This window comes from Gambusia affinis, linkage group LG05 (assembly GCF_019740435.1).
Source record: "Gambusia affinis linkage group LG05, SWU_Gaff_1.0, whole genome shotgun sequence".
Classification (NCBI taxonomy): Eukaryota; Metazoa; Chordata; class Actinopteri; order Cyprinodontiformes; family Poeciliidae; genus Gambusia; species Gambusia affinis.
The window spans coordinates 24,222,568-24,248,042 of record NC_057872.1 but is presented as its reverse complement, the minus strand read 5'-3'; the positions used below and the strand labels follow the sequence as shown (position 1 = coordinate 24,248,042).

Below are 25,475 nucleotides of genomic sequence, written 5' to 3'. Positions count from 1 at the left end.
TATGTTGTAGTTTTTTATTAAACACATTTGAGATTTTATTTTCACTGCACACACAAAAACAAAATCTAATAATTTCTTCACCACAGTTGGTGATGATGCCACCATCTTTGAGATTTTGTATTATTTCAAATAATAACAAATTGTCCTGTGAGATTTTAATAAATTTAACCAGACTTGGATGTTTTATTTGAAAGAAAAATTCTCAATAGTTCATATACATGGAAAAAAGTGAAGTTGTGGTCATATGAACATAACCATCACAGGTCAGCTTCCTTGAACACTTTATGCCTTGTCTATTCACTGGGTTTCATTGTATCAGTTAACAATTTAATAAGATATAACTGAATTACCTTACTAAGAATAGAATTTCTGTGCAAAACAAAACCTGATTGAGAACACATCTGATAAAATAAATGCCAACAGACACTGGTTTCCGATATACTGTATGTTAATAATTTGCTTTGTGTGCAATGATATTAAATAAATATGATGAAATTCACATAAAAATGTAATAGAAATTGCTTTATTGTACATAGGCTATCAGGTCTATTCTGATTTTAGACAGCGCTAAAATTATTTTTCCTTGAACATTCTGCAGTGATCAGAACATAAGCTTCTGCAACATCCACAATCTTGTGCAAAAGTCTTGAACCATTTCTCATATAGTTCCCTTTTAAAGGAGTTTGATCCTTGTGATCTCTATCAATACCTCTCTAGTCTTCCTGAAGGTTTTTCTTTGAACCATCACTGCTTTTTAACTTCTTTCCAACAGAAAACTACAGAAAGACCGGACGACTGTGGAATATGACCATTTCATAAGATTACAAGACAGTCTAGTTGCTTAGAAGAAAAATATAGAAAAACTTTAGAAAAGAAGTGGGATTCATCCCAAAAATTATTTACAACAATATCTCCCTGCATAATAGGAAAAGCCTAAAGTGAAAAATGTGGTAAAGAATATCTTTGAGGAGTAAGATGGCTGTTAAACACTTGTTAATAACAAGATGTCCAAGAGGGGTTTTTTATTTTCTTGACTCAACCATTGTATCTTGCACATAGCTGATTTGAGTCCTGTCCTCTTGTATTTCACTGCCTGCTTCTCTTTCCTACAAGACTGTTTGTGTGGAGTCAGTGGTGCTGCTTGTGTTGGGTTTCTGCTCAGAATTCACTGAACTCACTGCCGCCTGTTCCACTCTGTTCATCGCTGGTTGGCGATCTGGTTGGATGGCAGTGGTCGGTGGGGGTGAAACCACCACCCTTTCAATGGGCTCATTGGGTGTTCTGTCTGTCACAATGAGGTAATTTGGCTCTGGCTGGAGAGCGCTGGAGCGGCGCTGCAGTGCATGCTGGGTACATGAGAAAGAGCGCTGCCGGGGGGCTGGCTGGGGAGAGAGGAAGTGAGGTGTAGTAGCTCTGGGATTTTCGTGATGCCGGTCTCGATCCTCGTCTTCTGATGTCACCTCCTGTAAGGTACTGATTGGACGAGGGGAACGACCCATGACTCTTGGAGGAACGAGTGCCGTGGCTGATTGGTTGAGCTGGGGTCTCCAGTTCTGAGGCGGTGGGTACTGCATTCGGCCCATTGACCAATCACTGGCAACGAAGAAAAGTCATGAAAACATAATCAAATGGATGAAGGCATAAAAAAATTATGGTGAACAGCTTAAATTAAGAAAAAGAGAATGCTTAATTGATCTCCATTGTATGGCTCAAAACATATTGCAATATAAGGGTTACATATCAGTCTATATTTTTGATTCGTGTTTTTTGTTTTTCTTCTCGAGCTGTTGTAATCATTCTCTCCTTTTACTCCACCGCATTCTTTTTATTTTCAAGCAGTTATGAGGCGGCAAAACATGCTACCGCTGCTGTGCAAGTTACTCAACAGGTTGTTGCTAGGTAACCAAAGAGAGAGCGAGTTAGCCGATGCAACCAACCTGAACTTTGCTGGCCAAATTTAGATGTCTAAAGCTTTTCCTCTACCTACGTCCCCCAGAATGCTGTGCAGTTCTGAATTGGAGTTCACTGAAATTATTGAACATTGCATCGGACGTACCAGCTCTACATCAAACTGACCACAGCACTCCTACAACCATTTTCTGAAATAGTTTGGTTAGTCTGACAAAATAATTGTGATGTGTGTTTGAGTCAAATTTCCGAAAGCTTACTTCTGAGGTGGTGAGGTCATGTCTCGATGGGCTATCATCCCAGAGAATGAGGCGCTTCTTCCAGGGAGACCCTGGGAACTGACCCACGGTGAGTACATTAGAGCACGCTCTTCCCACATCACATCGCTGGCTGTGTTAACAGGAACAGGCCCTCTCTGTATCTGGTGAGCCAGCAAGAGCTCCAGGACCTGATGGTGCATGGCCTCTCTGGCCACATCGATTGGACGACGGCCCCTCCGGTCATGCAGCTCCAGGTTGGCACCATGAAGCAGGAGAAGCCTGGAAGTGTCATAACAGCCATGGAGGGAGGAGAGGAAGAGCGCTGTCTCACCCTAAAAGAAAAAAAATAATTGTACTGTACTCAAAATCATTTATTACATATAATCTTTTGATTATAAAATTCTAAACTGATACAGTGCCTTTCAAAAACATTTATACCCCTTCAACTTCTGCCAACTTACAGCCACAAACCTCCCAGCCACAAACCAAAGCAAACTGGTTGCACCGAATTTGCATTGGTGTGAAACTAATCCCCCAAAAAATATATTAAAATTTGCAGCTATCACATTAAAAAATGTGCAGCGGTTTAACAGGTGGGATTTATTTCCAGGACAATGTCTGGATAATAAAGCTTAGTCACATACCTTGTTGTCTTGCAGGTCCACAGCAGCTCCATAGCGAATGAGGGTCCTTGCTAGGGAGAGGTGATTTACTGAGCATGCCCAGTGTAGGGCTGATCTCCCTGAGAGACAAGTGTGAGTGGAGGGGAGGTGAGGGAGTAAGTCAGCCAGTGAACAACCATTACACAACAGAGTTAAGCCCAGATGGTAAGGAGATGGGAGATGAAGAGGGAGGACACCTCTAATTAGGGGAGGAAGGGGGTGATGAGACAGGAGGACAGAGGCTTGAAGACAAAGAAAAGGATAGAAGAGCTGAAGCAAAGAGAAAGATTAACCACAAAGCTAATATATCCATCAACGCAAGAATATTAACTTTGCTCTGAGTCAGAAGAAGAGAGTAGGGGAGCTGGAGAAGGACAGGTAGGAGGGACAGAAGGGACACAAAAAGAGGATGTGAGAGAGACGGGGTAAGTCACAAGTTACTCGACCCCCTCAGTGTCAGAAAAAGATGATTGTGAATTACACCCATTTGACATAAACTCTCTACAGGGAGACTGGGGGCAGAGGTACATTATCAAGTCCCAGACTAACTAGTGATGTCGTCACAGGAAGCATTACCAGTATGATCTGTGTTATTTACTGGAACTCCAGCTTGCAGCAGTTCCAGAACCACTCTGTCCAGTCCACTGCGCACAGCTCGGATCAGAACCACAGACCCATCGGGACCACACCACTCTGCTGACTGCCAACAGAACATTACTAGGATAAACATTTGACTACACCCACAATACACATTTGGTTTTTAGCTTAACTACTCGTAATGACTCACCTGCTGGGGGGGACTGAGCAAAGGAGGAGGCATGGCATTCCTTTCCCATCCTCTAGGTGGAGCTGTTTAAAAGAAAGTTAAGAATGAGGGATGCTAAATTCAAATAGCAAAAGTAAAAGGCATATGAATCTTAAAAACAACATTTTCTATTAAAATAGCTTTAGGTCCTATATGATTACTGTAGGGACTGTGTATGTACTATCTTTTGCAAAGAAGTGTTTACATTTTATATATTTATAAATTCACAGTCATAGAGATGAGAATGTATACTGTTATACTTACTCAGGGCATAAACCTTGGGCTAAATTCAACCTCAAGAGTAAAATAAACACGCAACAAATATATTCTAATTTGAAATCAAAATGCCTATCTCCAGCTACATTCCGGGCAAGATGCGGGGTACACCCTGGACAGGTCACCAGTCTGTCGCATGATTGTGTTATTGTCATTTCAAAAATATGACAAAAACATGACAATAACTTCACTTTAGGTACCTTAAATTTTAGGTAGCATGTTGAATGTTAAAGTTATTGTCAAGACAGTTAGCAAAACATTCCAGGAGAAGTTGCATTCTTTCTAAAACGAATATGGCAGATTACGTTGTATTGGCCTGCAGGTTTGAGCGGCTCCAGGCCGAAAGTGTCTCTGGTCCGCGGTCCTGTGGTCACAGATGGATGGGTCCTCCTGTCGCCTGGAGCATCTTATGTTGATGTCCTCCATTGAACTTTGGGTAAAATCTGTGTCACTTCCTGGCTCTTGGTCCCTTTTCAAAGGCCTGAAAGCAAAGATAGTATTATGAAATCATATTTTTCCTATATATCCTGTTACAATTTGTTTTTTAGTTTTCCTTTTTAACCACTTCTTTATCTGCAAGTGCCCAGGGAGCTCTGCAGCACATGTACAGTGGATTTCTGGGTTGTCAGTTAATTCCCTATATCTAGTATCCCAAATAAACCATGTAATGAGCAGTGTACTGTCTAACATTTTAAGTCACATCTTAGATTTCTTAAAATTTTGTAAAACTCTGAATCTAATGTGAAATAAATATATACATTTAGGCAAATACATTTAGAGCACAATTTCTAAAGGTGTTCTCAAATGAGAAACTTTGACAATCGAAAATGAAATTTAGCCACAATCATAAGAAAGCAGAGGACAAATGTTTTGATTACACAGCTCTTTCAGATCACATCACAATCTTTAGAAGCAGCAACACTTACCGCATTCGTATGGCATCCTCCCCTAACGGTTCCCTCCTCCTCTTTTTCTCTGCTTCCTTGTATTTCTTTTTCTTCCGAAGGCTAATTTTGTCTTTCTCTCTGCTATATCGAACTCGTTGCTCTTGCTGTGGTGCGTGTTGCATCCAGGCCTTGGATTTTCTGCTGTCATCATCGTTAGCAACTTTAGACCGATGTCTCACCCTAACACTGCTGTTGTTCTCTGATCGCTGCAATCTCATCTTCCTCATCACCAGAAAGACCACCAGAGGAATCAAAATCAGAAGTCCAACTGCAATGGCAGCTACAGCCCAAATCCAGGCAGGGGTTTGCTCTATGAATGAAAAGATGGAAACATTAAAATATACAAGTAAATATAAGTAGCATCAGTTATCTAAAATAATTTCACCGCTGATGAAAGGAGCATTTAGTCTAAGAAACCTAATAATTTAGCTTAATTTATTCCATCCATCCATCCATCCATTTTCTGTACACCCTTCTTCCCTAAATGGGGTCAGGAGGGTTGCTGGTACATATCTCCAGCTGCGTCCCGGGCGAGAGGCAGGGTGACCTGTCCAGTTTATTTACACCTCTACTTTGTGAAGACATTGAAAGTTATCTTTGTGTGTTGATACCTTTTTTATTTGACTGTGAATACACTTTCAAAAATGCACACCCCAGTCTGCACACCAGGAAAACAAAGCTGTTTTATATTGTTTTGATTGGCTACATTTGAAATAGGGAAGTGTGTGTGAGCGTGTGTAGGTGACGGGAAACAAGAGCCTACTTTCAACTTCCACTTGTTCCTCTCTGGTTCCTATTTCCTCTTGGACACCTCTGATGCCTATAATGACTTGCAGCTCCTGCAGCATTGGGAACGTTGAAGGCTTTGTCATTATCACTGCATGTAGGAAACTGCCGGCTTCAGTAGCGTAAGGGAAACAGATAGAAGGTGACCTGGAGCAAGGCCTGTTGTCGACTTGTAGGAACAGGAGGGAGCTAGAGAGAAGACAGGAGAAATTTGGTACTAAAGAGCAGGTACCTCTTAAATGTTATACCTTTCTTGCACTTAATGAAGATCTCCAACCTAAACTGTTTGCTCAGTTTAGGTTGTCTTGATAAATGAATAAAATAGTCCACCTCACTCCACTAGGAGTGACCCACAGTCATGTACTTAATTTTTATATTGATTAGTGATAATAAAGTATTTCTCATACACCTGTGGACCAACTGTGTTTGTTGTATTTTTAAGTAATCTTTTTGGTTGAATTGGATTAAGTATTTAACCCAATCTTACTCAAATTAATTAATATTTCTCCAGGTTTCTGCACATTTTTAGGTTAACCAATGTAGTAATACATTTGAATTTAAGCCTTATTACTTTGAAGATGCAATAGCTTTGGACACAAATCTCTTGCTGTTGTTGCAAATTTGAGTCAAATTATCTTTAATATTTAAACTAACAGTTGCCGCCTAATTTAGCTTTTCTTATCATTTCTGCTTGTTGGGCTTTTAAATTATACAAAAATAATTGTTGATTGCACTATGAAAAAGCTTAACAACAAATTTTAAGGTTACCCTATTTGGATTAATGGAGGTCTTCAAGGATATCCAGTTGGTACCCTTTCATTTTATGTGTTATTATATAGGAATGTAAACCATTTCTTATGTATATAAAATGTTTGGGTTCTTTTAGGAAGAGTCTTGCCAAATGCTTAATTTTTAATGCATAATCTATCATCTAACATGTATTACTTACTGTTTCATTAAGCTTACTTTGCATAACTAACATTGTCTTTAGTATTGTTACTGTCAAAATAAGAAAATGGTGTACCGTAGTTTCAAATCCCACATGTATTACCTACCCATTAGAGTCTGTTGGTGAAGAGTGAGCCAGCATGTCAGCAAACTTCTGAGGGTAAATATCAAACAAGTTCAAGTTTGCTGCAAGGGATATGTTTCCCCTCAGTTTGAGGGGTGACTGCAGGATGACGCTGAGTGTCCAGAGTAGAGGAGTGACAGCAAGGGAGAGATTTTGTTTTGGGATTTTGGTGTGAAGAAGCAAGGTGCCTTTAGCCCACAGAGGGCTCTGATCTCTGAAGCAGTCACTTCCATCCCATCCACAGGCAGCGTTGTTGCAGCCCTGGTCACAGCGATTGCTGGCATAATATGCTCGACAGTACTGAGTGTGTCCTGGACTGAGAGATATGATGAATGGGGAACAAAGGGATGAGAAGAAAAGACAAGTTAGTGACAGAAATAATAGGATCATAACAATAAAGTGTTCAAGCACACCCTCTAATTTTACAAATATCTGTACCAGGTCATATGCAAAATAAATCCTCCAGGTAATGTTTTTTCATCATCTGCTGATATGTAACATCTTAATAATAGAAGAGGGGATGCTTATTTTACACCACTAAAATCTGCCCTATTAAGTTAAAGGCGTTTCCATAATTTACAGTTCAAAAAAGCTAACTTAGTCACGAAGGTTTTTTTTACTTGCAGTGACCACGATTCTTCAGGCAGTCGAATCCGTCTCGAAGGCAACGTGACTCCATGCATTCTCGGTTACATGTCCCATCTCCAAACTTCTCCTTGCAATTGTTCTCGCGACACTGGACCCATGGATCACTGGACCCAGCTGCTGAAATTGATACTGATTAGTATGAATGAAAAGCTGACACATACAGCAATTAGAGGCTTGTTGAAATAAACCTTTCATACATCAATTTACTAAAAAGAACAAACTGGTTTTTTGCTGTATTTAATTGCATAGTTAAGCTAATTTCTTTATTAGAAGGATACAACCTTGCATCAGACTGATCTATCTGAAAACAACATACATGTACACTAGCAGACCATGATATTATGCACACTGCCCTCCTTTCAGTTGATTACCTTTTTGCTATTAAAACAATCATGTCCTTTTGAGCCGTGGACTTTTTTAGACCCCTGATTGTCTGGTGTCTGGCACCAAAATGTTAGCAGCAGTCAAGTGGTGATCCTTTATTAATCTACCCACAGATACTTGATGATTAATATCAGGGGATTTTGCAGGCCAAATCAACACCTCTTGTTTGTTCCCTCGTTCCTGAACTATTTTTAATCTATAGCTTTGAGCATTATCCTGCTGGAAGAGGTCAAAGACACCAGAATATGTATATACCCTTTTACAGAGGGTTTACATGGTGTGCAACAATGATTAAAAAGGTGGTATGTATCAAACAAGAATTTATTTGGATTTGTAGAACATTGATAAAACATCACACTGCCTTCACCGGCTTGCTATCTTTTAAGTCAGTGGTTCCCAAAGATTTTCTTCAGGGCCGCCTTATGGATTACAATAAAAACCCCCGAAAAAGAAAAAAAAAAATCATCGTTCAACCAGACATAAACCTATACACATATTTCGTTTTCAAACTCCACTGAAGTTTATTTTACACTTCAGGATTCAACAAAACAAACTACAACCCATCTTTACAGTGAAACACTTTTGTGTAATTGTTTTTTTTATTTAGTTCTATATTGTAGAAGAGTATTCTTTGCTGTTCATTCATCGCGTCCCCCTTCCCCCTGGCAATAGCAATGGCGCCCCACACTTTGGGAACCACTATTTTAAGTGAACAACACACAATCACTCAGATGCAATTCCAAAACATGATTCATCAGACCAGGTCACACTTCATGACCAATTTCTGACTTCGTATGTCCAAATGTGAACAGAGGTCAGCATTTCACTCTGAGAGACCCACAACTATAGAGACCAAAGGGCAACACTGTTTCTGTCAACAGTTCACCATGGTACGTTCTCTGGATTGTTTTTGATAAATGTTAATCACTACAAACCAGAAACACACCACAATCACATCAGTTTTGGATATTGTCTAACCAAACTGGCACACCTTGACCTTGGCAAACTCTGAAATCCTTAGTTTGGTACATTTTTAAATAATTTTGCTGATCGTTTTAAGGGCAAAGAGGTCATGATGTTATGCCCAATTAGTACATTTCTGAATGAATAATCTAGAGAGAACAATACCCCCACATTCACACCTAACTGTGCAAATATAAATTAACCCGAACAACTGGGGTGGGGTTAATGTATTTGTGTATATAACCTTAGGTTTTCAAACCAAAGTGTTTTTATCAGATGGCTGGTTCTCCCATGCATTCAGCTACTCATTGTTTCAAACCATCAGCAACTATTCACCACAATGCAGGTTAAGCTACGCAAGGTGGGTCGTAATACAACCAGCTAAAGGGGACAGGAAATGGGCCCGACATAAACAGGAAGCTTCCAGAAGGAGCGAATAGCCAAAGGAAATGGAGTGGGCTGGGAACTTGATAAAGGTCGAAGGTTGTCACCAAGGCAATGTGGAATGTGATGGAGTTGGACAATGGACTTGGCAGGTGTTAGCAAGACCATAAAGGGAAAAGAGCCCGTTGACAATAGAGCTGAAATTAGATGACTACTTCACTATGACTCATTTGATCAGTAAAATGTCTGTCTGTGTTTCGAAAGGAATTAAATACTACCCCTCATTTTTATGTAAATACATATTTAGAGAATTTCAGAAAACCTGTTTAAGATTGTAAAGCCAAAATATTCACTTAATCTTTAGCAGAGCAGTAATAGGAGTTAAAATGTGAATCAGTTTTTTTGCACAGTAAATTTTCTTAGACCAGGGGTGTCAAGCTCCAGTCCTCAAGGGCCGGTGTCCTACAGTTTTTAGATGTGCAACAGGTACAAAGCACTGGAATGAAATGGCTTAATTACCTCCTCCTTGTGTAGATCAGTTCTCCACAGCCTTGCTAATGACCTAATTATTCTATTCAGGTGTGGTGCAGCGGAGGCACATCTAAAAGTTGCAGGACAGCGGCCCTTGAGGACTGCAGTTTGACACCCCTGTCTTAGACTCTTATTTGAGGACCTCCAGCCATATAAACAGCAAAACAGAGAGCTAGTACATTAAAGTATGATTTTAAGAAATATTTTGCTCACCTTGAGACGTGCAACTCACTCCCAACAGGACAAACATCCTGAGACTCAGCATGTTCACGTCACGTTCTTCTGTAAACCTGGGTTTGAAAGTTCTTCTAATCGATCCCTAATCCATCACATCAAGAACATCTTGAGGTCTTGCTGCTCGCGCTAAGTCAAGTCACCAAATGTCATCACCGCTGCATCAGCCACCCTGCTCACTCTATTCGCTCACTACTTTTTTTTCAGAGCCCCTGCGGATATCTGGACAACTTCCTGCCACTGTGTGCAGAAGAATAGGAAGGGCGCTAACCCCTGTGTGCCTCTGTGTGTGTTTTTGCAATAATGTGACTGGAGAACTGCTAGGAGGGCTATTTCTTCATGTCGTGAGGACGCAGTGTGGTTTGAATTTGATTTTTGAATCTGAACACACACACACATATCCAGAAATAACGACCATGCCCTTTCTGTAAGACAAATCAGTAAATGTTACTAAATAGTGTCACATATGTCAAAAATGTTCTAAGACTGATCTCATTTTGATTCTTGACAAAATTCAAGTTCTTTGTGTTAGATTTTGAAAAAAATAGTTTTATTTTTCCACCATGGTCAAAGGCGCCAACCCCACTGCAACTCTGCAGCTATGTAAGATGGGATATTGGAGGACCTGTACATTTCTGGTTCAAAGACACAAAACAACAGAGAAACTGGCTCCCAGGTTATTTTTATAGTCAATCTTTAGATTTATAGCTTTAGTTGTTGATTAAGCTTACAGTGTGTCTTATCGGTATACTGCACAGTCTTGTGTTTTCGCTTGTTAATGTCTTTTTATGAATTACTGTGCCATCCAAATGTATTGCCACCCCAGAAGAAATGCAGCTTTAAAACCTCATAAAAGATCATGTATTTAATCCTCTAGATGAATCTCACCTTGAATGTTTTTTGAAAATACAATCTTTAATTTAAGTACAGGGATTCAGTGACAAAAAAGAACTAATTGTTTTTGTTAGTTTTTTTCAACAGAACCACTAATGTAGACTCTTATTTGAAACTGTAAAATTTGTCATTGAGGCATTTTTTTCATTTATTCTTGATCAGAGTTTGTTAAGGAACAAAGCTTCAGTTCTATCACATAAATTCAGATGTAGTAGTTCTAAGGTTTGAATTTGATTTCTCCTGTAACGTATTATTACATACATCCCAAATAGGAATAGCTCATTCATTTCTCTAAAATCTCCTGTTTCGTTAGTGTTTCTTTATTTATTTATTTATTTATTTATTTTCAGCTTTTACAAATTCTTAAAACCAAAAGATGGGTTGGGGTTGCAGTTGGCCATACTACTGCCTCGCAGCAAGAAGATCTTAGATTCAAATCCCAACCTGGGGGTTTTCAGGTGAAGTCTGGATTTTCCCCACATTCATACTTTTTTCCCAGTATTCTAGCTTTCTCCTGCAACCCAAAAACATCACTCTTAGGTTAGTCAAACTCTCTAATAATAACATAATAAAAGGAAAACTCTGAACCATAACTTATTTATTTATTTTTATTTATTCTATTTTGAACATGATAGAAATATAAAATCACACACTTAAACAAGGAATGCAAAAAATACATATTTTTGTACTAAAATAATCTTAGCATGCTCAAAAAGGAGTAGGAAGAAGTAAGGAACTTATGAGCTCCTTTTACCCTGTGTTTAATAAAGAATTCCAATTGTGAAATAATATAATGTTCCTTTTCTGTTATTTTTCCAACAAACAGCATGTCGAACGCAAACACAAAAGATTGGGTGATTTATAGGTAACTAGAAAAGGAGCTTAAAATAGACGACCATTTATGACTTTACTTCGGCCATCCTTCAAACATGAAAGAAGGGGAAATAAGGAAGGAAGCTGTCAAAGATCAAAGTGTTTTAGGGATCCAGATGATAAAAACAGCAGTAACAGCCAAACTTGAAGAAAAGCAAAGCAAGGTGATAGGTGACAATTTTAGGACATCCTGTAGTCTCTAATTTGGCATCTTCTCTGTATAGTATGAAATGCTAGAAACAGCAAACAGCAAAAAAAACAAAAAAAAAACGTAAAAGAACAAACAAAAACATTTCACAGAAGCAATAATTTCCTCACACCAACTTTTTGCAAAGATGTGTATTAACTAATTATGTGTATGAAGTTACATCTACTTGAGTAATATTACTGTAAGGTACAGCTACTCTTCCTTGAGTAAAACTTGATAGTCTACCCACTGTAAATAAATTCATTGAATGAAGAACAAATGCATTTCAACCAAACGCCCATGAGACACAAACACACATAAAGTTTATGTTGAAACAAGACTTATTTTGTTGTACCCAAGCTTTGTCATTCTTTTCTATCTGCTGAGCCTGCTGTGCTATGTGGGGGTCAAAAATAGTAAGAAGGAGTAATTTTCTTCTACTTGAATTTTCTACTTTGTAATTGTGTTTTTTCCATTTTTTTCTTCATGTTAGTCTTAAGATCAGTTTTGAAATACTCTTTTACTTGTACTTGAGTCATCTCTTGGTCGGATACTTTATACTTGAATAAAAATAGATTGAATTGATGCTGCTTACTCTTACTGGAGTTTTAGGGTATGCGACCCACCAGAGATGTAGTGGAGCCTCAACGAACCAGGGAAGGGGAACCAACACATTTTTAAGGAGGAAATTAAGTCTAGTGACAACGTTAAAGTGCAGTTCTAGAAAGTTACTACAAGGGGTCGCTGTTGGACTATTTCAGACAACCTAAACGTCTTGCAACAGTGAGGTAAAGTGGTATACTTATATTTATTGGATTGAAAAGAACACCTTATTCTCCTAAAGCCAGTAGTTTGTAAATAACACATATTAGTTGGGCTTCATTGTTTGGTAGACTTGCAAGGGACTTTCCGATATAGAGGTATAAATAGTTGGTTTCAGTTTCACCTTTATCAGATCGATTGGCTCATACACGTTCCTCACAGCCTGTCGGGGTCAGACGCGTTACAGCTTTATTTTGGACACTTCAAGCTATTGGAGTCAAGTCTCAGAGGCAGCAAACTCACCTAGTGAAGAGGAATTCAAGTAAGTCTGCTGGGTTTCGGCGTAGTAACATTAGCTTACCAGTGTTAGCTACTGTACTCACCGTAGCTTGCATATTTACGTTTGTCTAAAGTAAATTATGATATTCGTCATGGGAGTTTGAGTTGTTTTGTTCGCATTAACCTGACCAGTGCCGCATTTGAAGCTGAACAGTGTTGCAGATAGATGTAGATAAAAACGAAAGTAAAAAAAATAACAAAAAACATTTTATTGGTCAAAGTGAAAGTAAAAGCAAATCTGCGAAAAGGAGTTCTTGCTTTGTGTTGTCATATTCACAAACTTTTATATATTTAATTGGCATTGTATGTGACACAAACTAATGTACAATTATTAAGTGGAACCCCCCTTTACCCCGACACCCCTAAATAAAATGCAGAGCAACAAATTGCCTTGAATTGATACCTAATTAGGAAGATTCCACCTGTTTGTAAATTAATCTGGCCTTTTGAGGTCACAGAGGTTTGCTATAGCCTAGAACATTGGAGACCAAACAGTGTAATGGAGACTATAACGTGTAAAGACTATAAGGCGGAGAAGTTCAAAGTATTAAAACAATATCAAAAGCTTTAACATCTCACTGCATTGTTCAGTCCACCTGAAATGGTAGGCATGGCTGGAAACTTACCAGACTGTCTGAGTAGGCAAGCAGAACATTAAATGAAGAAGTTGTTGTAACTCTACAGAAATCTACATCTTGGGTGGAAAAATCTTTGGCCAAGACAAGATTAACCAATTTTGGCTTTTGTGGAAGAGTTCCCTGAAGAAAGCCAGTGTTGAATGTATGGTAAAGTAAGTAGTGCTGTTTCATTACCATGTGTAAGAAGTTATTCTTGTCAAATAAAACATGAACAGAGCTTGAACTTTGTCTGCACTCTTTTTAATTGCACCTTGTGAACATTATATTGTATCATATTTAGGTCTCTGTTACACCCTAGATGTAACAATATATTGAAGCATGCATCTTTTCTGGTGATGCTTTGCCAAACCTCTGCTGCAAACATCTTCAACTGTAGAGGATTTTCACAAGTACAGACCATCTATGTTTATTTTGGTGAATCCATGATGAATAAACACTAGGTCTCCGATTCATAACACTCCCACCATCATAATATTACATAGATTAATATACTTTTGGTCTTGACCAGTTCCTTTCTCCTTTCACTCTTGTCATCACTCATAAAAGTTTCAGTTCAATTTCACACACTTACTTTTCCCAGATCCCAAAGCCTCGAATCTTGTTTTTGTAGCTAATATTTGCATTTTACAGTTCACCCTCTGTTTTTATAATTATAAAGTTTTCTGTTGAAACAAATTTTTCACGAGACAGAACTACCTTCAGCTATGTGTTTTTGATTACTTTTTTTCACCACAGTTATGAATCTTTTTTCACCTTCAGCACAAGTTAAGAAAAAAGTTTCTCAAACATTCAAAACGTTTTGAATTATCATGTGACTCACCTGATTTAAATCTAACTAAAGATATATTTTGATTTGCTTTCACAATTCACAGGCTTCACAAAGATATATTTGACTGCTTTAATATACATCCTATTACTTTATCTTAAGCAATATTGTTCCCTCAAATGAGCGAAACTGTCTATAAATCTGAAATTTCTGCAAGGTGAGAATTGGAATCAACATATTTTTCTTATTCAGTCTACTGTGTATGTTTTCTAGCTGAGCCTATCTGTCTCTCTCTCTCTGTTTATTTTTGCAGTATCTACGCGTAATGCAGAAAATGAGCTACTTCTTCCCCGTGGTTTGCATTTGCATGGATGTGTGCGCTGTGCACGCCATTCGTCTAGCACAACTCTCACCTCTCCTCCTCCCCCATCCTTTCATCACCTTGTGGGGGGGAGCTCTGACCAGAGCCTTCATCCTGGGTTTTCTTGCCTTCACTTACCCTGGAGGCCTCCCATGGGTGAGAAGCTTTGAGGGACTTCAAAGCATAGCCGTCCTTTGCTTCCACTTTCCAGTGTACACCACTCTCCTTTGGCAGCTGGGCCAATCCACTGTTGAAGAACTGTGGGGATGGCACTCCTGGGAACGGGTGAGTAGGTCCGATTGTTGTTTTCTGTTCAGTGTGTATATTAATGTGGTGAGTGATATAAATTAAAAGAAGAGTTTAGTTTTTGAACATTTCCCAAAGACAATAATATGATGTTCCAAAGCTTTCTTGAGTAAGAAAGGCAAGAAAGCCTTTATTATGCACAATATATTGTGAATTTATAACATCACAATATCACTGTGTTCAATATTCATATCACAAATGGCTCTTTGCAGTGCAATAATTATTGAATAGTAGTATTATAAATTTGTGTTTACATGCTGATGGAACCTGTAGTTTAACCTTTTATTAAACTACAAACATCATCTAAACGTAATTAACCTGAACTAATTTGAAATTATTTATTAGTTTGTAGTCATTGTGATTTTTAATGACTATTATTTAATGTCCTTAAAAATATTTGTGGTGAGAATATGCATTGTAGTTTATAAGGTAAGTAATTGAAACTTTAACTCTGCTTGTATATTTTTGTCATATTCTCTTATGAAATGAAAAACTTAGTTAAAATTTTCCTTAATTCCCATTAAAGCTGCTCTTATTTAAATATTTTGCCCTTTTTCCTTGTGGAGTCTCCGCTTGCAGCACGCTTCTGTAGAATAACGTAATAAAGTAAAATGTAGACCAACTCAGCAGTGCTGGGATGTGGTTAGAACATCATTGTACATTTCAGCTCAAAGCAAGTGAGCAGTCATAGTATGTCAGGTCTCACTAGTGGCAGAAGTAAAGCACACACAAACAACAAACTCAAGCCCAAGAGGGAAAATGTTGCAACATAAAGAAAATGTTTGTCTTAAACCATTTTATAGTATACAGAGCTCAAGTTTGTCATGTGAAAAACATCAAGCTTGAGTTCAAAGATCTACAAAAGTGAACAGCAGTCATCATTTAATCATTTCATATGAACATGCACCACGCTGAGCCTCAGGTACTTTGAAAATAGGATGGTCCAGAGAAAATGACTCATGCAGTACATCCAAATACCACCGCAAGCTGGAGTTATAATATTTGAAATGAAATCATTTGCTGCCAACATGTTCTTCCCCTAAGTCTGCAAAAGACAGAAGATTGAAACCAAAACTAATTTAGAGTGTAAAACTGTAGCTATCACATTAGCATTTAAAAAAAGACTACTTGTCATTTAATAAAAGTACTTTAAACAGTTAGTTTTAAATTATTTCAAATATCTGAAGCTTGAAAATCGGTGTAATATTTTGTGTTGCAGGTGTTACAGGGCTATGCCGTTACAGCGGTGTCATGGCTCTACTGGAGTCGATACATCTCATCCTTTATGACCAGAACTCCGTCACAGAAGAAGGAGAAGAAGCCCGGACCGGACAGTAGAGACTCTCTGAAGAGGCTTATGGGATACATGCTGCCGTATTCGGCTCGCTTCATTGTGGTGTTGGCTCTAGTTGTTCTCTCATCTTACGGTACGTTGGTCGACATCATTCTATAAAATCTTCAGGGTTTTTTATATCAGTGTTTACTGTTTTGTTGAGCTTCGTGTAGCGCAAAGGTTTATACAATAATATTTTTAACTATTAACCGCAGGCGAGATGGCTATTCCCCAGTACACTGGTCGTATGGCAGACTGGATCATAAATGAAGAAGCACCCGATGCGTTCTCCCAGGCCATCACAATCATGACATTGTTGACTTTCGCCAGGTAGAGCATCAGATCTGTCATCACAAATTTTATTCATACTCATTTTTAATTACTATAATAGTAATATGTGAAATGTTTTTTACATTTTGATTAAAAGCAGGAAGATATTGGATTTATTTTCAGATTTATTTTTAGGCCTTTTTATTGCTAAGATAGTAGAACAAATAGTCAATCAGGTGTCAGAGAAGGGAGTTAAATTTTGTAATATGGTAAAATGCTTCTTGAAGGATTGTGGATTCATATTTAAACCTGTGAATTTACAGTTTGATATGAACATCTTCATTTGAGTCATGGTTCAGACATTATTTTCTGACTGAAAAAGAATTCTGTGTTGTAGGAAAGTATGCACAGCCAGGCAAAGTTTTTCTACATATGATTTCATTTAAAAATTTGAATTTATTTGGACTTAATTTTTAAAATTTAAAATATTTTGAAAAGTTTTAATTTTAACTGAATGAGAAAAAAGTGTTCCAATTATTTTTTTCTCATCATAATGCAATACAAAATGCTGCAAAGAACTTGTTATCTCAATATGAAAATGCGAAATAAATGGTTGCTAAATACATAGTTGCTAATGTGGCATCTCTTGAACATGTTGTGGTACACCTGGTGGTGGATGGAATAAGTTCAACTAGACACCAAAAGTTTTTTTTCAAAGTGGGCTTCTCTGCATCCCCAGAACCAGAACCAAACGAGGAGAAGCGGCATTTAGCATCTATGCACCAAAAATCTGGAACAAACTTCCAGAAAACTGTAAAACAGCTGAAACACTGACTTCCTTTAAATCTCAACTAAAAACCCACTTGTTTAGAGTTGTATTTGAAACGTAATCAATTGCAAATTTATTGACGGAATCTGACTTGATGTTGTGTTTTTATTGTTGATTCTATGTTGCATTGTGTTTTTGTGTTTGATTTGATGTAAAGCACTTTGAAATGCCTTGCTACTGAAATGTGCTATACAAATAAAATTTGATTTTTTATTTTTTTTGATTTGATGTGGGATGAATTACATTGTCACTCCACCTATAAAATGCTTCAATGATATTTTGTGTGCTTTCAACCCCTTCTCTGTGTGTTTCAGTGCTGTGTTTGAGTTTTTGTGCGACCTGACCTATAACGTCACCATGAGCCTCATTCACACCTCAGTGCAGGGAGCCGTTTTCCAGGCCGTTCTCCGGCAGGAGATCGCTTTCTTTGATGCCACTTCCACAGGTAGGAATAATTTCAATGTGCAAATGTCTGAGTTGATAAAACAATTTTTATAATATTCTTTGCAGATTTCAAAACAGTCTCAGTGTTGCATTTAAGATAATTAGGGAACAATAATGCAACATAATGGCAATTGAAAACTTGCATTCATGTTGAACTGTAACCTCTGTTTTATCTCAGGTGAGCTTGTGTCTCGTATTACCACGGACACCAACGACATGAGCGAAGCACTGAGCGAGAAGCTGAGTCTCCTGATGTGGTACACGGCTCGTTTCGGTTTCCTGCTCTACTTCATGGTCAGCCAGTCATGGAAAATGACTCTGCTGACCTGTATGGGACTTCCCATCATCTGGGTCATCCCTGAGCTCACTGGACATTTCTACCAGGTGACGTCACGCAAGGAAACGTTCCAACTGGAGTAGCATTTATTTTTTTGTTTGTTGTAAACTTTATCAGATGTGTTGTTAGAAATTTACCATGATACTATATTACTTGATTACATATTTATTTTATTAGTAAATAATATCAGTGGGCATTTATGTTCACTTCTGCAGACAGAGAAAACAGAATCTCTTTTTTTTTTACCTGATAAATTCCGAAAAATATCAAAGTTGGATGATATTTATTTACATGCTGCAAAAATCTATTCTGTAAACTAATTTAGTTTGTTGTGTTCATGGTTTAGACAATTGCTGCAAAGGTTCAGGACTCTCTGGCAAAGGCCAACCAGGTGGCCACCGAGACATTCTCCAATATGAAGACAGTGAGGAGTTTTGCCAACGAGGACGGAGAGACAGAGAAGTACAGGCAGCGACTGGACGAAACATATTCTCTCAACAAAAAGGAGGCCGTAGCTTACGCAGCTTCTACCTGGGCCAACAGCGTGAGTATATTAGTGATATTTATCCTGCTTTAAGCATTTATTTAAATTAATGTAGAAAAGAAAATAATCTCAGACCTTACATTGGCAATCTCTTTGGTTTTGCCACAACTTGAAATTGCACCTGTTGACAGGTTGCTGGAGGTAGCTTTTTTATTTTTTTCAATTGGCTGTTCTGATGTAAAATGTATTTGTCAGACTATGAGAGAGAGTGGAAAATACAGATAACAATGAAGCAGTTCATTAAGTTCGAAACTGATTTTTACAATTGTTTTTGTATATCAGAGCAACTTTTAATTTTTGAACTTCAGTCTAATTTCCTTGTCATTATAAGTGGAAAAACATACAACTTCAGTTGTTTTTAATTACATTATTTGTCCTGATTACATCTGTTGAGTTAATGTGACATGATTATTGTGCAGGGAGAAAACCTCTGTACAGAAAACTATTACTTAAATTCTTGTGATGCTGATAAGCTAATAACACTGATAGCATTTCTTTCAGTTTCAGTAAGGTTGAAATTGATAGTGAAGGTCCAGACACCTCTTATATGTAGCATACAATAAGAGATGATGGGAAACTTTGTAATAAGGATGGGAAAGTCACGTGAATAGTACTGTGGTAAGGTAGCGGATAAGCAGTGAAGTTCAAACTTTCCTGGGGATCTTAGGCCATTGTGAATGGGTCTAGCAAAGGTTTTAGCTACTGTTTTCATTTCACAATTCAAAGATGGCTGTTTTTTTAGTGAACTTTAGCAGGATCAAGGTCATATTGCAAAACAATAAAGCAGCTGACTAATCTCTGAAAACCGGCATATTTGTTGTTGCAGATGACCACTTTGGCCTTGAAGGTGTGTATTTTGTACTATGGAGGGACCCTGGTGACCCGGGGGTCTGTTAGCAGTGGAGACCTGGTCTCATTTGTTCTCTACGAGCTACAGTTTGCTTCCGCTGTTGAGGTGAGCCACAAACCCTGAAAAGACAAACATTTTGTTGTATTCATAAAGTTTTTTATTAATCTCCTCTCTTTTTCTTCCAGGCTGTCATGCGCTCCTACCCAGAGGTAAAAAAAGCAATTGGTGCCTCAGAGAAGATTTTTGAATATCTTGATAGGAAACCTCAAATACCTCCTCCTGGCAGTTTGGCTCCTGAGAATTTCAAAGGACACGTTCAGTTTAAAAATGTTCGCTTTTCCTATTCTGGAAAGACAGATGAGAACAGTCTTGTACTTAAGGTGTGTGCCCCTCTCTGCTGTTTCTTATCTTTCCCCAAACTGTTTGTTTTAACTAAATCCTCTTTTGTAAAAGGATGTGACTCTGGAGGTAAGGCCGGGACAGATCACTGCACTTGTTGGACTAAACAGATCTGGGAAGACGACCTGTGTGAAGCTACTTGAGAGGTTTTACCAGCCTCAGTCTGGAGAAATCCTGCTGGATGGGAAACCACTGCAAAACTACAAAGATCAGTACCTACATGAAAAGGTGGGTGGATGGGTGGTGAACAGAGAATTTTAAAATAATATGGAATATTTTAACTTTTCTGTCAAAAGTTTTATTTATTTTCTTACCAGATTGCAGTCAGCTGTAATAGATAGAGACATGACAATAAATCTGTTAATATAATCCATCAGTAATGGATTCAGAGAGCTTCTTTATATTTTATTCAATAATATACTCAGATTTATAAAGAAAACTTGTTTATTAGTGGTCAAAAACTGTGACCCACAAAACCTCATGGTACTAATCCTGCATGTCAAATTTCTGAAACTGAAGACTAAATTAAAATCATAATGACAACAAATAAAGTAAGAAATGTGAAGATGTATAAAAACATACAAATGCATTTCTCTCATTGAAAAGTAAAAAAAAACGCGCACACAGATGTACACATATATATATTTATATAGAAAATATGCAAATAGAAATCGATAAATTGATCATCACCAATCTCTAACAAGTTAAAAACTGTTCAATCAAATTTCAAACTACTTCTAAACTCCTTCATCAGACTTGGTTGATTAAACAATGCTTTACAGCCACTAAACCCTCTTTCTTTATGTATTTTTAATAGATTGCTGTGGTGAGCCAGGATTGCGTGTTGTTTGCTCGATCTGTCCGGGAGAACATCAAGTACGGCTGCGAGGGCGCATCAGACGAGGACATGTACAAAGCTGCTCAGCAGGCTAGTGCCCACAAGTTCATCAGTGGACTTTCAAAAGGATACGACACAGGTTCGATCCCCCTTTAATTTCTATAGCAGAGGAACTCAGGAGTTATTACAGTGAAGATAAGACTGTTCAAATAGGTCACTTTACTGCTTCACAATACTTTATCCTAAACTCCAAATATATTTTTTTAATTTGTTGATATAGTGATCAAAGGAAGTAATGATAGCAAACCCTGCAGCTTCAATGTAAGATTATGTGAACATTTATAGCCTAGGGTTGGCAATGAGAATTTGCCAACCCTATCCTTAACCAAAATATTTTATAATGTTGAGAAGTGCAGCAGCTGTGTAAAACACAGCAGAAGTGAAAGGAAGCAGATACAATTTTTTTGTTTTCTTACACATAGCCTATTTGTGTTTCATAGCTGTCGAAACATTATTGTAAAAACGTCTTTCATTGCTCTCTGCAAGTCCACCTTCAATTAGTTTTCCCACATATTGTTGGTCACTCACGCAAATAAAATTTTTATGGTGTATGAGTGAATTTCTGAAGTACCAACAGGAGCAGCAATCAAATACTCTACTACATTTGGCTCAGACACTGAGAAAAAGAAGTCTGTCTGCAGCTACATTATTATGTCTGAAACCATACAAAAGAAAGATCTCGCGAGAATGCACATGAAAAAAGAACACAACACAACTTTGTACTTGTTGGGGTACTAACTTACCCTCGTGATTTTGCATGTGATTTAATTATGCAGCAAGAAAATGTTTCAACCACTTAGTTATATGAAATGTCTTTCCTCTTAAATTTCACAACCTTTTCTTCCATACCTGCGTCTTTGGGAAATCTACTGTGCTGCTGTAATAAGCAATTATACAACAATTTGGCATGTTTAAGGTCTAAGTTATTCACTTAAGGTATGTTATCACTCAAAAATGTGTATTGGGTCAGTGCCATGTCTGATTGTGAATGATAAGCTCCCTTTGCATCAAAGCAGTGATTTCTAGGATTATCTTTCTGTTTTAAGAAAAAAATCAAAAAGCCTGTTTGAAAATATGAGGTCTTATTAGCTGTCTATATTATATCTTGAAAAATTTCTAACTACTTAATAATGTTATTTTTTAATGGTATATATTCTTTTTTACGTAGATGCTGGTGAGAAGGGGGGTCAAGTATCTGGAGGTCAAAAGCAACGCATTGCTATTGCCAGGGCTTTAATTAGAAATCCGAAAATCCTGATCCTGGACAACGCCACTAGTGATTTAGACACTGAGAATGAATACCAGGTACAAAATATTTCACTTGCCTGAATTTTTATTTATTTGTTGATTTATTTTTTCTCCTTTAAAGAAAAATCTTTATCTTACTTCTCAGGTCCGTGAAGCTCTGTCAAAGCTGGCAAAGAACTGCTCTGTGCTTATGATTTCCAACAAAATGAGTGTCGCAAAGACAGCCAGTCATATCATTGTCCTGAACAACGGGACAGTGGAGGAGGAGGGCAGTCATGATGCTCTCTTGGAGAAAGGTGGCCTTTATTCAGAATTGGTAAAGAAACAGGAAGAGGGCTTCAAACGTCCAACAGATGAAAGCAGTGGTCAGCAGTGACCCGTCTAAGTGACTGTAAAATGACTTAAAGTTGGATGGTTTGTTGGAGTTCAGGTGAAAACCTAAGCAAAACTCATATTGGTAAGAATGCTCTTAATATGAAACAACACTTTTTATTGAAAATATTTGCTTGAGTTTGACTCCATAAGACAATTGCACCTTGAAGGGGAAGAGAACTACATCTTTAAGAAAAGGGTTTGCATTACCAACATGATTTAAGAGAAAGTTAAATCCTTAGATCCTATCTCATTGAAAGACAAGAAACAATTTTGTGTTCACAAAAGCCACAAAACTTAAAGAATCATGCATGTTGAGTATTTTATTATTGTTAAATTGCCCACTTCTAGATCCTGCTGCACAGCTTTTTACATGGCTGTAAAAACACACATGGTGTGCCCTAAAATATTGAATATAAAATATATTTATTTTGTACAGAACATAAACTTATATGACAAAAGTGGACGGTTAATTTATTCAGGGCTTTTATTTATATTGATCATTAGAAATGGCACAGGAGAAAGTACAGGCTTATCTTAATTTTAATCTTGCACTTAAACAGACATGGTACATGCCTGAGCTTGTTCTGCTTCACGGCAAGGCTAAGAAATTCCATATCACGCCTTTTACTCTTTCCATGTGCAGCATCTCATGGAAATAATTTTGTACTTTGTTTTGCAAAAAATAGATTTTTAGGTGCATTAAAGAATGTGCCTCTAAAATTTTCTGTTAATCCACACAAACAGAATCTCTTTTGTAGCAGCCAACTCTCCAAAACATGGCCCCAGCAGTCCTGTTTATTCTGTTAAAAACAGCTGAAGTCCAGCAAACCGTTATTTCATTCATGCCGCATTTCAGCATGACTCATCAAATGTCAATTAAAAGCGTCAGCTGACATGTTTCAATCGTGAGAAGAATTACCTGCTTTGCAGATGCAGATACCCTTATGCATTGTTGTTGAATTTATCTACTTTTTGGTTTATAGTCATGAAAATACCACAATACTTTTGACAGCATTTTGCTACTTTTAAAAAAATGTGGATTGTTTGGATCAGAGATTTTATTTAACCCTTTAATTGTCACTTCCAAAATGCTTACATGTAAGTCAATACATCCATGAGGACACTGGTTTCCTTGTGGTATTAAAGGGGAAGGAAAGTAAAAGTCAAACTCATCTTGCATGGAGTACAAAAGAAAACCAACCATTCCTTTAATGATACAAATGCTACTAAGACTAAAATTTAACCCTGTTTCATCATTTTCACAACAAATTTGAGGTCCTATTAACTGTCTCACATGAGCAAGGCCAGCAGGTGGAAAGGTTTCTCTCGCTGTCCATTATGTGGTCAGTTTTTTTTCTTTATATTTTTTATATATATTTCACATTTTTGAGCTGGTTACATGGCACAGTAAAATATATAATAGGGATAACAGTGCAACAACTTCAGAAACTCCATAATAATCATAAAACAACTTTTACAATAAAAAGCAGAAAAATAAAGTTTTTCTGTTTATTTTTTTTAGTTTTGCAATCAATCATGTATCATCTAATCACCAATATCATTATGCTTGAAAATATAAATAGAAATATATTTTATAACACTTCTAACAGATAAAGATCACTTAGTGTTCTACAAGGACAAAGCATAAAAATCAAAGGCTTTTATGAATCACCTCTAATCATCATATGCATAGTTCCTCAATGTTGAAATGTTTTTATTTTACTTGTGGGTTCAAGATCAATTTGAAGCTCTGGGTTCTATTATTACCTTTTTTTTTCAAACATGAGAGTTATTTCTCTCTTTTTTTTCTTTAGCCTGGTTGCCTTCCAATATCCTGCTTCAAAATCACCCCGACAGCCACTTTAGTTAGAAAAGAGTCTTTAGTGACCTTCATAAACACTTTTATCAAGATAATAACAGTACAGTAATACACAAAATCAAAAAATGAATAAAAGGCATTGAAAGGGACCTTTTTACAACAAAGCAGCATTTAAAAACACATTGTTTTGAGAAATCTAATTTTTTCCACCTGGTAACAAAACTGATGTAAAGAAATGATGTCTGTTATTTTGAAAAGAATTTGGTTTGTGAGTATTCTGGTCCTATGCTTGAGTACATTTTCTGTCTTTTATTCTTAATGTGAAATTATTTTTGTTGGATTCATACAGACATATAGCAATAAACTGTTTTTTATTATTATTTGTTTGGCTGTTTTTTTACATTTAAGCTTCATGGAAAATATATTTTTTATGTACTTTCATGTTATAATTAACAGGATTGTTCAATTCTTTTTATGCAGTTGACATTCAAAATAATAATATCAATTTAGGCAAGCTAAAAAAAGCTACATTTTTACAAACCCAAGTTTAAATTTTTGATTTTTCACTGGCAAAATATAAATTTTTGGGGATAGGGACGTTGGCTTCTCAACAGATTTATATATAGATAGATAGATAGATAGATAGATAGATAGATAGATAGATAGATAGATAGATAGATAGATAGATAGATAGATAGATAGATATAAATGGGCTGCACAGTGGCGCAGTTGGTAGAGCTGTTGCTTGCAGCAAGAAGGTCCTGGGTTTGATTCCCGGCCCGGGGATCTTTCTGCATGGATTTTGCATGTTCTCTCCGGCTTCCTCCCACAGTCCAAAAACATGACTGTCAGGTTAATTGGTCTCTCTAAATTCTCCCTAGGTGTGAGTGTGTGTGTGAATGGTTGCGTGTCCTGTCTGTCTCTGTCTTGCCCTGCGACAGACTGGCGACCTGTCCAGAGTGTACCCCGCCTCTCGCCCGGAACGTAGCTGGAGTTAGATTTATAGGCAGCTTGATTTGCAACTTTAGCTTTTCAAGTTGGCTTGGCCTGAGAGAAATATTCAAGCTTTTATTTTGAAATTTTCTGTAAGCTTTACTTTAAAGGGATAAACTAATCTTCTGAGTAACAGTGTTTGGGTTAATC

The 25,475-nt window shown here is 37.4% G+C and overlaps 2 protein-coding genes across 5 annotated transcripts; one reads left to right on the top strand and one right to left on the bottom strand.

Moving 5' to 3' along the window:
* Positions 1-159: 159 nt before the first annotated feature.
* On the bottom strand, positions 160-10,029 carry notchl (notch receptor, like). Of its 2 annotated transcripts, none has more exons than XM_044117355.1 (11): positions 9,840-10,029; positions 7,337-7,481; positions 6,700-7,032; positions 5,622-5,833; positions 4,838-5,168; positions 4,217-4,392; positions 3,618-3,679; positions 3,407-3,530; positions 2,813-2,910; positions 2,169-2,500; positions 160-1,593 (listed from the first exon to the last, which is right to left on the bottom strand). In XM_044117355.1, the coding sequence occupies exons 1-11, from the start codon at positions 9,889-9,891 to the stop codon at positions 1,107-1,109; spliced, it is 2,352 nt and encodes a 783-aa protein (XP_043973290.1). In that variant the 5' UTR covers positions 9,892-10,029; the 3' UTR covers positions 160-1,106. The 2 variants fall into 2 exon arrangements, with proteins under 2 accessions (XP_043973290.1, XP_043973291.1); XM_044117356.1 differs by having other exon boundaries at positions 7,337-7,478.
* A 2,508-nt stretch (positions 10,030-12,537) lies between these two features.
* On the top strand, positions 12,538-24,712 carry tap1 (transporter 1, ATP-binding cassette, sub-family B (MDR/TAP)). Of its 3 annotated transcripts, XM_044117299.1 has the most exons (14): positions 12,620-12,898; positions 13,600-13,705; positions 14,633-14,965; positions 16,206-16,413; positions 16,535-16,649; positions 17,733-17,863; positions 18,041-18,246; positions 18,546-18,743; positions 19,570-19,698; positions 19,779-19,973; positions 20,047-20,220; positions 20,810-20,969; positions 22,059-22,195; positions 22,284-24,712. In XM_044117299.1, the coding sequence occupies exons 2-14, from the start codon at positions 13,694-13,696 to the stop codon at positions 22,512-22,514; spliced, it is 2,229 nt and encodes a 742-aa protein (XP_043973234.1). In that variant the 5' UTR covers positions 12,620-12,898; positions 13,600-13,693; the 3' UTR covers positions 22,515-24,712. The 3 variants fall into 3 exon arrangements, with proteins under 3 accessions (XP_043973237.1, XP_043973234.1, XP_043973236.1); XM_044117302.1 differs by lacking the exons at positions 12,620-12,898; positions 13,600-13,705 and adding an exon at positions 12,538-12,602; XM_044117301.1 differs by lacking the exon at positions 13,600-13,705 and having other exon boundaries at positions 12,621-12,898.
* Positions 24,713-25,475: the final 763 nt, after the last annotated feature.

What these genes read in the sequence shown, in the direction of transcription:
- tap1 (XM_044117299.1), top strand. An exon ending in ATCAGTACCTACATGAAAAG is followed by an intron (nt 20,221 to 20,809) that starts GTGGGTGGATGG and finishes TATTTTTAATAG; the next exon opens with ATTGCTGTGGTGAGCCAGGA. An exon ending in ACACTGAGAATGAATACCAG is followed by an intron (nt 22,196 to 22,283) that starts GTACAAAATATT and finishes CTTACTTCTCAG; the next exon opens with GTCCGTGAAGCTCTGTCAAA.
- notchl (XM_044117355.1), bottom strand. Translation starts at nt 9,891, where the DNA reads ATGCTGAGTCTCAGGATGTTTGTCCTGTTGGGAGTGAGTTGCACGTCT. An exon ending in AAATAACACAGATCATACTG is followed by an intron (nt 2,911 to 3,406) that starts GTAATGCTTCCT and finishes CTTGTCTCTCAG; the next exon opens with GGAGATCAGCCCTACACTGG. An exon ending in TGGACCTGCAAGACAACAAG is followed by an intron (nt 2,501 to 2,812) that starts GTATGTGACTAA and finishes TTTTTCTTTTAG; the next exon opens with GGTGAGACAGCGCTCTTCCT.